Source organism: Lepisosteus platostomus, chromosome 8 (assembly GCF_059453375.1).
Source record: "Lepisosteus platostomus isolate fLepPlt1 chromosome 8, fLepPlt1.hap1, whole genome shotgun sequence".
Classification (NCBI taxonomy): Eukaryota; Metazoa; Chordata; class Actinopteri; order Semionotiformes; family Lepisosteidae; genus Lepisosteus; species Lepisosteus platostomus.
In genome coordinates, this window is record NC_142618.1 from 31,234,626 (window position 1) to 31,249,946 (window position 15,321).

General features: G+C 39.7%; 1 protein-coding gene across 1 annotated transcript in view; it reads left to right on the plus strand.

The window, feature by feature from the left end:
- Positions 1 to 1,698: 1,698 nt before the first annotated feature.
- smarcd3b (SWI/SNF related BAF chromatin remodeling complex subunit D3b) overlaps positions 1,699 to 15,321 on the plus strand; it is a 95,342-nt gene continuing 81,719 nt past the window's right edge. Inside the window, exon 1 of the mRNA XM_088643123.1 lies at positions 1,699 to 1,945. Coding sequence (XP_088499249.1) covers positions 1,934 to 1,945 — 12 coding nt within the window. The 5' untranslated portion in view covers positions 1,699 to 1,933. The remainder of the gene's footprint in view (positions 1,946 to 15,321) is intronic.

Sequence of the window (15,321 nt, forward strand, 5' to 3'; positions counted from 1 at the left end):
GTTAGTTAATTAGTGTTTCTTAATTGTGTCTGGGTGCTTATATGGGTATGTATATTCTGTACATACTGTAGTGTCAATCTAGGGTGTAATCCTGCTTTGCACCCAATGAATTCTTGGGTTACATATTGTAATCCATTACATGGTATCTGTTGCAACTTAGTTTCCAATTGCCTTTCAGATAAAACTCATCTAACAAAGTTCTGCTTATAAACATGTACAAATATTTTTTATTTGGTTAGTATTCCCAAGACAGAGAGTGGTGGTCATAAATTACTCCAAAGGATTTGTAAAGTTAAAGTAACTGCAATCATGATTTGGACTATGTCGCCATTTTTAATGATTCATTTTCAAACAATTTCTCATGGGTAGGCATTTCAGATGCTTTTATCAGCCCTATAACAAGCTCTGGCTACAACTGACTACATATCCTGTTTGCACAGGACCGGCAGTGTCAAGAGGTATTCCAACAAAGCAATACATTTTGAAAAGCAGGGAACAGGGCTCTCTTGCTATCTCTGTCAGTCCTGCTCGTCTGGCTCCATAAGCCCATTTTTTTGGAAGTGCTGGAAGTGAAGAAGGATTGAAGATTGAAGAATTGAAAAGCTACAGAAGGGAGTCTGTACAATCAGGACAAATGAACTCAACAAATCTATTACCCATTTGTGTGCATCCTCACTATGCAAATAACAGAGCACATCTGGGCTCACGTAATGACAAGTTGTCTCAGGAATCCCAAAATTAGATGCCTATCAAGGCCATTCCTAACAACATAAGAATGGCTACAAATAAGAGAAGGCTATTCCACGCTTCTAGCTCCTTTCTGTAGCTACTTCATCCAAGGATCTCATCAGGAAGTTTCTTGAAAGAATCAAGGATATTGACTGTAATTGTGACTGGAATTGCTCATTCCAGACTCCCACAACTCTTCGCTTAAGCATCTGCCTGCCGTTCTTGGTTTTAAATACATTTCACCATGCGTTCCTCTTGTGTCCCCTGGTGGGTGTTTCACACTTGATTCTTATGCTTAGAGTCAATCAGTTAATAACAGATTTATCATTCCCAAATCACCCATGCACCACTTGACTGAGCTAAAATCTGAAGTACCAAATCTCTGATGCAGTTTGAAATTGCCTTGTGGAAACATACATATAAATTATCGGTTTAAACGGCTGTCAATTTTTCAACTAATATGATAAATGAATGTAGCCCTCCCTACACCAAAAAGACGCTTTCTAATGTTGTAATTCTATAAATTATAAATACATGTTATTTTTTGGTTGAATTAGTGTTTCTAATTATTGTTATTCTATTTATATTGTCACAAGAATAGTTTAATAATGGTGAAACTAAAAAGTGCCTTATGACCTGTTTATTTGAAAGGCCTCTGCCTAAACAAAGCACTGTGGAATAAAGTGAGGTCCTTTCACGCTAACGACCCTTTGCAAACAGTGCATTCCAGACACTTTGTACACACTCCCTAATTTATTTAATCTCTCAAGTCTCTGAACATGTCATTCATTAAATTGAACTTCATACTGTTCTTCACACATCAACTTTTCACGCGGATCCCCTGTCTCTGCGCCCCCTTTAACAGAACTGTGTGTGTGTTTTTAACAAGCTCCTTTCTGTCCGGGGGAATTTGACGACGCTCCCTCTTAACCCTCTTTTGTATTGATCGTGTCTCCAGCAGCGCCCGCGCCTGCGCCGCTGTCTCAGCCGCACTAAACTACACCAGACCCGGCTCCATCCTCTAGACTCAGCCCCTTCCGAGGCACCAGCCATCCATCTACCCATACAAACACCCAGGGGGGAGTGTGTGAGAATCGCAGTCTGGAGCCGTAAGGAAGTTCAGAACTAAGCCGTCGGACAGAGACTCTTGTTATTGTAATTATTATCTTGCAGCAGCCTCGAGACAGCAGACTGCATTGCAGCGATGGAAAGAAAGGTAGGCTTTTCTGCCGCGGCATCACGTTATCAGTATTACTAGCTATTCCGCGATGATACATTTTTTCGTCTCTGCAATGCAAATTGTTTTCTGTCCACCATTAGAAGCCCATGCTGCGCAGCCCAGCCCACCTTGGCACGACTAGGCTGACTGCCAGCCAGAATCGAAGGCAAGGGAGTCTTTCAGCTGAATCTGTCAGTGTTCAGCGCAAGAGAGAATTTCTTTTAAATAAAAAAAAATCAAGGAGCAAAAAAATTAAAGGGGTATCAGGGATGCATTGAAATAGTTACTCTGAAAATAAGAATGATAAATATTAGTATGTCCTGTATTAATCATAAGAAATGTAATAATTTTCAATACAACCACCGAATTCATTTCTGTAAAAGTACCAATACCCCCCCCCCCCCCCCAACCTTCCTCCTGAATTCCCCCCGCCCCGTTTCTCCCCATATCTCCCCCCACCCCCACCATGTTCCCCTCCCCTTCTCTTTTCTGTTTAGCGCTGTAGACACGGGGGGCTTGTTAACCTTGACTGGTGAGAAACAGACACTTGAGGAGTAGAATATACTGTAGACATCCCCCCCCCCAACCTCCTCTCCCCTCCCGTCTCCTGAGCTACTGTAGTCTGCAGGCAAGGCAGCAGTGGTACCTGAAGAGACTTCACTCCCAGGTTCTCTATTGCCATATTGTTTTCTGCCTTCACGTACATAAATAAATTATACATTATGGACGCATTTTTTTTTTGCGGCCGTAATGTAAACGGAATTTCAAATTGCATACCTCCCTTCCTCGTTCCGTCCCTTTTTAAATTAGTCTTTTCAGCGGCTGCTGCGTGTAGAATTTAGAGATGTTCAGATTCTGGCAACATGAGTGCGCTGAATGCTCTGTGGCATCTTCGTCAGGCTGCCGACTATAACACCCGAGCTGTTATAAAAATGCAGGACGAAAACCTAGAACGATACCAGACAAAAAAACTTGGCAGGCTGGAGTGGAATGAGGATTATTGATTAACGGCCGAGTGAATTATTCTGGTCTTGCAGAGACTGGTTCATAAATCAATAAATAAAATGGGAAAAGCTTAATCAACAAGGCAGGATTGCATGTGCATCTTAGATGCCTCTGTGTGTGGAAATAAAGCAGGTCAGGAGGGGAAAGGTTTCATTCTTCCTTTCATTTGGGCCCTTAACCTGACAAGGTAGATATGTAGTAGATGTTTCAGTGTATTAACTGGCTATCTGAGGCACCCCTCCCCCTCTCCTGTACATCACTGCAAACTGTCCAGAGCTACTGTACACAGTCTATTAGCAAGCGTCACAATAGCATTCTTCATGTGCGTTTCCATTCGGTTTCTCTGCAGACCTAAATTTTCCATGCTCCTACAAATACTTCCTTGATGCTTATGGTTGAAAGCGTTTGAAGTTACAGCAAAAAGAATCTCATGCTCGAATGCCAATCCAAGTTTTTATGTTTCTGCGGTCTTCTTTTGTTACCCATCTCGTCTGGTTGGTTGCTAGGACAAGTTAATGAGACAAGGTGGTCCTTTTCTCAGCCTGCACTACCTCTGGTAATGCATTTTATGGATAGGTGGGCTTCCAGATTAATTTGTTTCTCTGACACCATGACAGTACATGCAGCAGAAGGAAAACTAAATGGTCTCAAACTTGGTTCCATGTTGTTTTTTTGCAGGCATATGTGTTATAATCTCACTTTATCCATCAAGCAATTGCATTCCCTAACCATGAGTAATTCTTCAAGTAATAATAAACATTAATGCTCACCAAATAACATCCCTACTACTTTGAGCACAATTGTGTGTCTACAGGCTTAGAAGATTTGCTTAACAATGCCTGTCTGTAGGCTTTCCCTGGTCGTCAGTGAAGGTAGTGCTGTGTTTCAGGTTTGGAAGTTAACTGTTAGGAACAGGAAATGTGACAGTGATCCAAACCATAACTGTTAACATGTTACCTGAATGACTGTGCTCAGTCGATAGCACAAGTACAGGTATGTGAATGAGAGAAAAACCATATATTATTATCTTAGTGCTTTAAAATCCCCTTTCTTTCCTCTCTAACTGAGATGACATTTATAATTCCAGGAAAGAGGAAAAACAGCCATAGCCAGTGATGTGGTTTATTAGTGTTATTAGTGCTGTTATCACATGGAAAGCAAGGAATGTAATACTGGAACTGCACTCAGGAATGCAAGGAATAATATTGAGCAGTTTACCATGATTACTACTTACTCTAGGCTTGTGGTTGTACTTTGTTATACATTATCTTGCTTGTAGGTCTTTTTGCTTTCTAAGGCATTGGTTATAAAAGTCTGGGCTGTCTTAATACTTCTGGTACGAGCCACTGCTGTTGCCTGTTATTCTTACATTCTTTTTTGTTTCAGTTCATGGAAGGAAGTCAGTATAGGTATTCTGTGCTTTACTGGTCATGTTTTCACGGTTGTGATCCATAGATTGTTAACTGCATTGCAACTGAGCATTTGAAATATTTTAAGATCCGTGGAGTCACCAATCCAAATGGACACACCTTTTCCCTCTGCACAGACTAAATTATGATGTGTGAAGTGATGTCAGTTCTCCCCATGCACAATTTCCATTTAGAAAAAGCAAAGATTTCATGCAGTTGCAGGTTGACAAGAACAGACAACATTTGTGGTTTGTGGGATATTGTGGGATTGTATGGTTCTATTGGAGGTGTTGCTTTAGGACGTTTGTCATTGTCAGATGGTCACATATCCTTTTGAGACAGATTCCTTTGCTTTGTTGCATGTCACAAGGCGGTATGATAAAAAAAAACAACGAATTTTGCTTGAAAATAAAAATAAATCATCAGGCATATTTTGAATCACCATATTTTGGTGATATTCTGGCTGTTACCTATATGTAGTTTACGGGTGCTCTCTGTTAATATGTAACCTAATTTGCTTTGACTTTTACCTATTCTTGGATGTAAAACCAACTAGCTGTTTATGTAAGTTCCAGTCAAAGGAAGCTTTGATTGGCTGGAAGTGAAAGAGCCAAAATAGTTAACCAACAGGCAGACAAACTAGTATGTTTTGTCTTTACAATGGATCAGTTAAGTGTGAGACTTCTTTAAACACCGGTCTTTTCGCCAACAGGACTTTTATGATAGAAAAAGTAGTCATTGTAGTATTGTAGGTGCTATTAATAGGTTTATTCCATGATGAAAAAAGAAGAAAGAAAACACAACGTTTCGGCCGTGGAGCCTGCTGAACATATCTGCTGAACACATCGCTCAAATAAGGACTTCAAACATATAGCATTTCCCCTCAAGCAGACCTGAGAGGGTAATTAATTCAGTATATGATATTGGAATTGTTACTGTGCACACCTGAAGAAGGCTTCACGGCCGAAACGTTGTGTTTTCTTTCTTCTTTTTTCAGCATGGAATAAACCTATTACTTGTTCCTTTGCAGCCTACACATGCTGATGCAGCTACCCACCTGAACTTGTAGGTGCTATGTAGAACTGAAAGAATATGTTCACAGTTTGCTCATCAGGTAATTTCTAGAAGATGTATTTACCGATGCATATACAATGATGTATAGCATCTTGTGATGAATAAGAAAATGTAGTGTCAATGTCAGTTTCTGTCGGCAAGGCCAGCTTCCTGTTCTGTGAGAGATAGGAAATGTAGGAAGCAGACTGGCTTTGGATCCTGCTGAACACATCGCTCAAATTAGGACTGCAAACATATTGCATTTCCCCTCAAGCAGACCTGAGAGGGTAATTCATTCAGTATATAATATTGGAATTGTGACTGGAGTTTTTGTAAAACAGAACTTACAGAAGCAATGCAAAAGCATGCTGATTGTATAATTTAGCCTTTTGACCTGACCAAACATTACTGAAGAAATATTTAAAATATGTGTAAAATCTTCATTTAGTGGGGAATGCTGTGCTTTTTCAATGTGCTTTGCTTTTTCAATGTGCTTTGCCTTAGTGTTCACCAAATAAACGCTCAGGAACACGTATCAAAGTGCCTTACATTTGACGTGACCTACAGTACAGTACATCAGACCACCTTGCATTCTCAGAAACTTCATAGTAAAGGCCTCTCTGTGTGTAATTATTCAAATTTGCAGTTTGCTTCTTGATACTCTCTCCTCCCTCCTCCCTCCTCCCTCCTCCTGGAGTTACACAATGTGCTCACTAATTTAGGCTGTGGCTTTCTGCACAGTGTGTTTGTGCATTTTCCAAAAAAGGGTGTCTTCAAAACTCCCCTGTTTGATATGTAGTGTAGCTTTCCAAGCTGTATAAAGTGAAGTTGACCTTTAACAGTGTTTACCTGGAAAGTTAGCTAGGTAGTTTTGTGCATTTACTGTCCTTTTCCTCTAAATTGTATCTTTCCTCCACTTTTCTTTGCTATAGCATAAGCTTGTTTTCACTGTTCTTTACACATTAGTCTAGGCTAGAGTTATTTCAAATATTCATTAAAGCATTGAATATTTTACCACACTGATATGGCTGTCTCTCCTCTCTCTAATTACATCTCTGACATAAAAGCATGGATGATTTAATCCTTCCTTCATCTAAACTGTGACAAGACTGAAGGCATGCTTATTGGAGTGCCCCATCAACTGCCAATGTAGTAACCCTGTGTGGATGGTGCTTTAATTGAGCTTCAGTGAAAACTGGAGGATGTGGGGGTGAGTTTTGATCCAGGCTTGACATTTGACCCACATATGCAACATATTGTCAAAACATCATTCTTCCACCTCAAAAATATTGCCAGACTATGTCCTATGTTGTCGCTAACTGTTGCTGAAAAGCCGGTTAAAACTTCAATCTTTTCCCATATTGACTATTGTAAAGCTGTACTCGCTGGGGTATCTAAATCCACATTGAACAAACTGCAGTATGTCCAGAGCTTAGCAGTCAGAATCCTGACCAAATCTATTGCAAGTGATCACATTACTCCTATCTAGGAGTCCATGCACTGGTTTCCTCAGAGATTTCGTGTGGACTTCAAAATCCTCATGCTCACCTATAAGGCTCTGCATGGCATGGCACCTCAGTACCTGTCATCCTACTCCCCACCTCAGAACCTTCTCTCATCTAATTCTGGTCTCCTGTCTGACACCCAAGCCTGTCTACACTCTTTGGATGACAGGGCCTTCTCCTGCTATGCTCCAAAGCTCTGGAACTCTATTCTAAAAGATATCAGAGAGTTACCTTCCCTCAGCTCTTTCAAATCTCAATTCAAAACCTTATTTTTTAGAAGGGCTTTTATTTAATTGGTTCAGTGCTCCTTTGCTCCTGCTGTATTGCATAGTTCCTTCTAATATCTCCTCTCATGCAGATTCAATACATATATTTTGTGTATTTTTTTGTTTTGTTGTTCTGTAAAGCGCATTGAGATGCCACTTTTAAAGCACTATGTAAAAATAAAGTGTATTATTATTAGGGCCATAATACACCAACCATTATTACATAGTGTATTGCAAAAAGGCTGAGTCACCAATGCTTTGAGTTTTTCTTCTATTATTTAAAAAGGACAGGTCCTTTCCTGCAAAGTCATGAAGGGTAACACTGAGATTTTATTTTCCATCAGGAAAAATAAACATGATGGAATTCCATGTTTAAATCGGTATTCATTCAGATGTGGTGTCCTGGAGCTCCAAATAAGTAATAAATGTATTCAGAATACATTTATCAATAAATTAATCAAGTAAACTGAAAATCTGTTATTAGTGTTTCCAAAAAGGGGCCTGAAATTGCATGTCATATAGGGAGGTGGATCTTAATCTCAAGAGATATCACGGCAGAAAGCTCTGGAATGGAGTGGTCGTAGTTGCATTCTGAATGCCAGTTTCCTTGAGAAGTAGAAATTAGAGTATGCCTTGGGACGTGTAACATAATGAAGTCAGTCGTATGAAAAGGAACAAGTCCATGTGATGATTTGAAAAGCGAAATTAAAATGTTATCATTGACCACACTGGTAGCCAGAGAAGTGTCTTGAGAGCCTCAGTCAAGTGTTCAGTGGGATTAGTGCTTATGAAAGCCTCTGGCATGCATTTCTTTACCAGTTCACAGTCCTGAATAACAAGCTGTCATTGTATCCAGAGACAACTGCAGTAATGAAGACTTAGTATAATGAAGGTATGGGTATGAAGCAACATTTTCGATTCAAACTGAAAAAAATCATCACTGATGCCAAGAGGCTCTCTTCAGTTCAGCGATGCAAATGTATTAACTAGAAAATACAGCAAAGAAGAAGGAAAGGTGTTGTTCTTTTCGCAAGCCTTTCTGCACAAGGTGAATCCAAACATTCAAACAATATCATAGGCGCAGTCCTGCGGTGTTTTATCAGTGTTGATACTGTACGCTGTATTTTCAAGGCTGTTAATGACATTTTTGAAACAACATGAGCACAAGTAAGGACCAAACGTTAGGTTGTCAGGAATGAGAGCACAACACCAATGCTCTCTCAAAATGCTGCCATTTTTGTATGTTTCCTTGTTTTGACTCAATGGAGAGTGTTAAAAGCAGTTTGTATTTTTCCCCCCGGTTTTCTTACACTTCTCTAAGCTGGAGCTCTCCCTTTGACAAGCGTGCATCAGGGAGGGCGATAGGAGGCAGCCAGTTCCTGTTTTCACTCTGTCAGTCTGGTGTAGATGCTGATGTCAAGCTGTCATGCTGTGGAAAACAGAACTGATATGAACCTGAGCAGTTTCTTGCTGGCTTGGCTGCCTGTCAGCTGGGGAACACATGTCTTGAAGACAGGAGGTGAATCCAGGACTGATGATCTTCTGTACAAATATTTAGAGTGTCTCTTTTGAGCTCTGCAAAACTGGTTAGTGGAACCAGTGGCATCAGCGATCTAATGCTGATCTTCACCAGTTTACCTTGGCCAGCACTCTCTGGTTACATGGTATTCTAAGTGTTCTTTTTTCTAATCTCAGTGATATCAGTATTCAAAGACCTAGCTTTCCATGTGTCACACCTCAGCCACTTCAGAAAACAGCAGTTTTATTACCACAGTCTTGAGACAGCAACAGATGTGTCAGGGATAAGTGAGCAGCAAAGACGTGATCCTTCCCTTCCACAGTACAGTGGTCTTTTATCGAGCTTCCTGGGAAGAGACAACAGAGATAACCTGCCATCCAACATCCGTGAGAGGAGTCCCACTGGGCAAATCAAACACCAGTTCACAGCCTGGGATCAGACGGATTTTTACAAGGGAAAAGAATGCAAAGAGAAAAGTAGTGAAAAAGAGCACAAGCGAAAGAGGCAAAAAAGAAGCGGAGAGAATGATTCTGACGATAATACGGGAAGAAATCTAGGGCAGCATAAGCAAGATGAGAATAATTGAGGAAAAGGAAGAGATTGTGAATCTGTGAAGCAGGAGGAAGCTAAAACAGTAGAAAGCACAGTAAAGAAAGCATCAGAAATAGAAGAGTGTAAAATTTGGTTATGCTCTGAATAATAGCGTTGCCAACATTTTTTAAAGGCGAAAATTTGCTTTGAAATGATAAAACCGTTTTCAATGAAACATGGTGATCAAATTTCTTAAATGAAATGCTGAATATGCCATGAGATCTTCTTGTCATTATATTGGCAATGTTACACTAGAGTGCAGTTTGAGATTTCAAATGAATTTTAAAAAAGATGAGGAATGCATTTTTACAACAGTGAAATAATGAATGACGACTCAGAAATGTTGAGCATTAGTTCAGTTTCTTTAATAAATACAATGAACATTAAGTTTGAAGTTAATAGCATAGCTGCAGCCTACACCAGGATGTGTGGACTGATGATTGATGGTTGATTAGTATTACTTAAAAAAAATGTTTTTTTGAGAGTTATGGTTACACTTTTTTTTCTCCTGTTTCAATAGCATTTATCACATCTTTAAATCTGCTTCACTCTGGGTTAGAAAAACTAATAAGAATGTTTTCTCCTTTTCTGACCTTTGGGCTTCTCAGCTTAGTCTTTCTTTTCCAGAGTTCAAGAGCTACCTGATATCCAGCAACCTAAAGTGACCTCTAACCTGTATCTAAGGACTCAGACAGGATCAGGCTGTGAAGCGGGTACTCACAGAATCAGCACCTAATCTACACTATTGCTGAGTTGCCAGGATTCTGAATTAAACACTTAGCCATGTTTTCAGTGTGCAAAGAACAGCGCTGAGTGTTAACTAAATATGCAGGTGATGTAAAGGAGAAAGGGGGAGATTGAATTTTCAATATTATTGAATATTAAGTATTAAAATGTTCTTTATAGTTAAGGAATCTGTAATTTTGAATGGCATTTTGCAGACATTACTGACACCTCTTATAAGATCTGAGAAACTTTATTTTATTGAAGTCGGCTTTTCTTCAAACAGTGTGCAAAAGAAAATGACATTTTTGTTCTAATGGGTGAATTTAGTATAAGGGCACCCTCAGTAACAGTATATTTTGATTCTGTTGTACGTTGTGAAAATGCTTGCATACCTGGTAAACAAACATGGTTACCTATTTAAGCAATCAAATTATTATGGAAATTTTGGAAACTACTACCCTAATTCAAGCACGATTCAAGTATGTTCTTGCACTCTTTGTTCAGTCACAATATGAAAGAGTACATTTGAAATATCTCACCTCACTGTGGTGTGTGTCTGGTGAAAATACATCTTTTCTCAGATGCTCCCTGTGTAGGGGTAAGGGTTGACTCCTTTAGGATGCACCATGTTGACTCAATTCTGTTAATGGTGTGGCCTTGAGCCAAGATGGCCACATTATAAGACGCACCAGAGATGAACAACTGTATGACACCCAGAGTGAATGGAACTACATATGAAGGAAAGGAGAGGTTAAGGTAGGCTTCCGTGAAATTATCTACACCTCAGATACTAATGAAGAGCCTAATGAGCGAATAACCTGATGAGGGAATCCGTCTGTGTTTAGATGCCAGCAGTAAATAAGTAATATACCAAACTGCACCTGTGTTGCGGGTGCCGGTATATGTTACTGAAGCACATCCCTCACTGCACAGGATCAGCCTAGAAGGAGAGTAAGTGTTCTGTAGTTAAGAGTTCTTAATCAGTAGGCCTGTGAGGCTTGGTGATCTTTAAGGCAACTTGTGAAGATAAAGATATAGCAAATGCTGTACTGAGGTTAGTCACAGGTCCAAAACAGATGTGTAATTTGCTAGAGTCAGTGTGGAAGAAGTCTGCTGCTGAGGACAGGAGTGGCTTCATGGACCAGGGCTGCACCTGCATGAGTGAGGCATTGCCTTGCAAAGTCGCACCAGTTTTTCTCACATCTACAGACGAAGAAGAGTAATAAAGTCAAAACATCCACCTGTTTTCTTACTGCTTCTTCCAATTCAGGGTCTCTGGGGAGCTGGAGCCTATCCTGGCAAGCAATGGGTGCCAGGCGCAGTACATCCTGGATGGGACGTCAGTCCATCACAGGGCACACACACAAACAAAGATACAAACACTCACACTCTCACACCATGGTCAATTTTCCCAAAAGCCCATTAATCACACCAATCTGAAGCTCACAGGAACATAACTCTCCTCCAAAACCAACAGATTTAACTTTCATTCGTACCTGTAGCCATATCGTTACCTAACATTTGACCTTCTATGCAAATATGTATATGTATATTGTTGATCCTGTCGTTTCTTTTTCTTCTGTCCGTCTGTACACCAACACTGCTGCTGTAAAACAACTCCACCCCCACCCCGGGGGATAATAAAGACTCTGGGGAAAATGTACAATCTCAACACAAGTAGCACCTCACATCCGGAATTGAACCTAGGGCCCCAGCACTACAAGGCAGCAATGCCACCCACTGATTCCCAATTCAGCAGAATGAGAGAAAGAGCTGGGTGCTGTGGAGTAAATCAGAACGAAGACTGTTATGCCTAGTGAGCTAGCGTTAGTATATATTAGAAATATAATAATAGTAATTGCTTACACCCCTACTCTTTTCAAGAAATGTCCTGGGGTTTTTAATGACCACAGAGAGTCAGGACCTCGGTTTTACATCTCATCCAAAGAACGGCGCCTGTTTACAGTATAGTGTCCCTGTTACTATACTGGGGCATTAGGACCCACATGGACCACAGGGTGAGCACCCCCTGCTGGCCCCACTTACACTTCTTCCAGCAGCAACCTTAGTTTTTCCCAGGAGGTCTCAGATCCAGGTACTGACCAGGTTTACACCTACTTAGCTTCAGTGGGTTGCCAGTTGTTAGTTTCAGGGCGATATAGCTGCCGGCCATATACTGTATAAAGGAAGTGTGAGTGTCACTGGTTGAATTGTTGGGAAGACTCTGCATCAATTAAGAGAAGAGTAGAGAGAGCACACAAAGGGAAGACCTAGAGAAGGAAAGATCCCACTCAAGTCTTCCCCAGAAGGAGTCCAACGTGAGAGCTTTGATCCTGGAAGGAATCTGTAGAGAGTGAAAGTCTATAGAATCAGTCTAGCATCTAGCAACATTTAGCATGAGTCATGTGGTTAGGTCACAATGGTACAGTATTAAGGGCTAGAGTTGCCAAACTGCCTCTAAACCCTCAGTAATGCACACATTAACCTGGAATTCTCAAGGTTTCTTCAATATAGATTCAGGCTTATAGTGAGTCCTCCACGACAGATATGATGAAAATTTCACACAGCACTGTATCTAAGGTCAAAATGCTTTGAAAGGTGCAAACTTTTCAATAAATAATGGGGACTGTAGACTCTCTGAAAACTGCTTTGCAGTCATTCTGATAATCATTTTCCACAATGCTGAATGAATGCTTTTTCTTTCAAGCTGTTTGACACCATCTTATATAACGGTTGTTGTATCTTTGTAATCTTTTCTTTTCATTTACAAATTGCTGCCTCTCATGCTTCCTCACAGAATCTGTCATTGTCCCCTTTCTGCCACCATTTTCACCTTTTCTTTCCTTTTGTTTTCACTGTCCCACTTCTCTCCTTCACATTTCTGTTTGCCTCCTCCAAACACTCAAAGGAAGCTGTACAGCCAAAATATTGTGTATTTCTCTCACTCTTTCTTTCAGGCATGGAATTAACCTCTGTTTGTTCTTTTTGCTGCCTCCATGCTGACACAGTTCCCTGCTCCCTAAGCTTTATGGTTTCCTGTGCCTTTTCCATCTTCATGAAAAAACTTTACACATTACAAATATGGACATTTACAATACTCCAGTGTGTAAAAATGCCAGCCTGTACCATGTTGGAATGATTGTGAGCCATGTTTCAATGTCCAGAGATGTGTGTTGGGGATAAACGTTTTATAAACATTATGCAATAAGTATCCGGAGTATTAGGTCATACTATTCAGTAGCTGTTGCTTTTGTATTTGAGATTATTTGCAAGGAGAAGCTCACAATAGTTGACTTCCTTATTTGGTGGGCTAGGGATTTTCAGACTGCAAAACAAAGCAGTGCTTTGTGAGTCAGGAAGCATCCCACAGAATAAAGGCCAGGTCACCAGGACCTGTCTGACTGTACTTTTTGTACATTATAATTTCACAGATCAAGAAACACTGCTTAACTTGTGCAAGTGCTATTAATGAAGCCTCTGATCGTCTATGACATCTTTCATTTCTAATAATTTCCCGGGAGAGTTTAACAGCTAATTGTCTTTGTTGTTAATTAGCTGCAGCTGCCTTTAACTCATTTCCTCCACATTCATGTTATTTGTTCGATATGCACATTGTTAGTTAAAATTATAAAATTGCCTTTTTTATACCCACTGAAAACCCAATGAATATTCCTTTCCAGAAAATCTATCCATCCATTTTCTAACTGATTCTTCCAATTTAGGGTCATGGGGGAGTCTTAGCCTATCCTAGTAAGTAATGCGCACAAGGCAGGGTACACACTGTATGGGAATCGACACATGGACCAATTCACACCAGGGCCAATATTCACAGAAGCAAGTTAACCTACCAGTTTTTTAGACTGTGGGAGGAAACTCACACAAATATGGGGAGAATATACAACCTCCATGTGCCTTGTTAGGCTTTATTAACACTGCTGTACGTCTACCACAGGATCGAATTTGAGATATTGACACAACATATGTAAATGTAGAAATGTTCTTATTCATGTTTGTGGGACAGTTTGTATACTCTGATATATCAAAGTGCAATAACTGCGCAATATTGCCTATAGATTAATGTATAAGCTCTCAAAAAAGTGTTAAATAACTTAATTTTATGAAAAGGAAAATCGAAGGAACTAAGGAGTAAACATTATAAGGGCATGTTACTTTGTACAAAAAGCTCAGCACTAGGGAATACAATGAGTTGCCATATTGCATGCTACAGTATATGTTAAATGTCCATGTGATAGCACTGTATAAGTTCAAATTTTACTTTATTTGATGTAATTTATATTTTTAAACTTTTGTGTAATATACAGTAGGTTAGGAGAACACCCAGATAAGAAGTTGTGCAGTTCTTATTTTCTTCTCTTTTGTTAGCTTGTTGCTTCTCTCAGCCATTAAAATGTAATGATAGTATTTTAATCAGACCAGAATGCTTCCTTTATATAAAACAGGCAAATTAGAAAACAGGGCAAGCTAAAGAAAGATGTTCTCTCACTTTGCTTTTTATTAATAATGTTAGAGCCACCAGGATACATTTCTAAAAGAAAGTGCAAATGAATTACCCAAAATGTGTCTTCTTCATCTTCTTCACCTCTGTTTATCAATTGGTTGTTTTGACTCAGATCAAATCTTTCTTTGTCAAATAACGGTTTTTGTGTTAGCTGTGTTTCCTTTTCTTATATGGGAAGTGCTTTAGTCAAATAAATAGCAATTGGTTCAAAAGATATTCAATTTTAAAAAAAAACTGGAATGCTTGTGAGAAATACAGTGCCCTTGATAAGTATTGAGACAGTGAAGTCAAAATTGCTATTTTTGCTGTATACTCAAGCAATTTGGCTTTGAGATGAAAAGGTGAATATGAGGTAGAAGTACAGAATGCCATGATTTGTTTCCTGTTATTTCTGTGCTTATATGTTGTACCGTTTTAGAATAATGGCACTTTTTGTGTTCAATCCCCCTATTTGAGTCCCTATTTATGCTAGGTGAGCATAAGTATTGGGATAGTTGACTGGCATGTGTTTCTTATTGGTCAAGTGTTTCCTGTTGCATTGATTATGAATGTGTAGTGTTGGAGTTGGCCTCTGCTCTCCTCTTAAGTGTCGGCCTTTGGAGTCAGTAGGCCTTAACCAACATGAAGACTAGAGAAATGTCTATGAAAGAAAAGCAAGTCATTTGGATGCTGAAGGAAAAGAAAAATTCAATCAGAACCATAGCACAGAAACTGGGCATAGCGAAATCACTACTTTGGATGATGCTGAAAGAGAAAAAAAACACTGGTGTACTGAGCAGT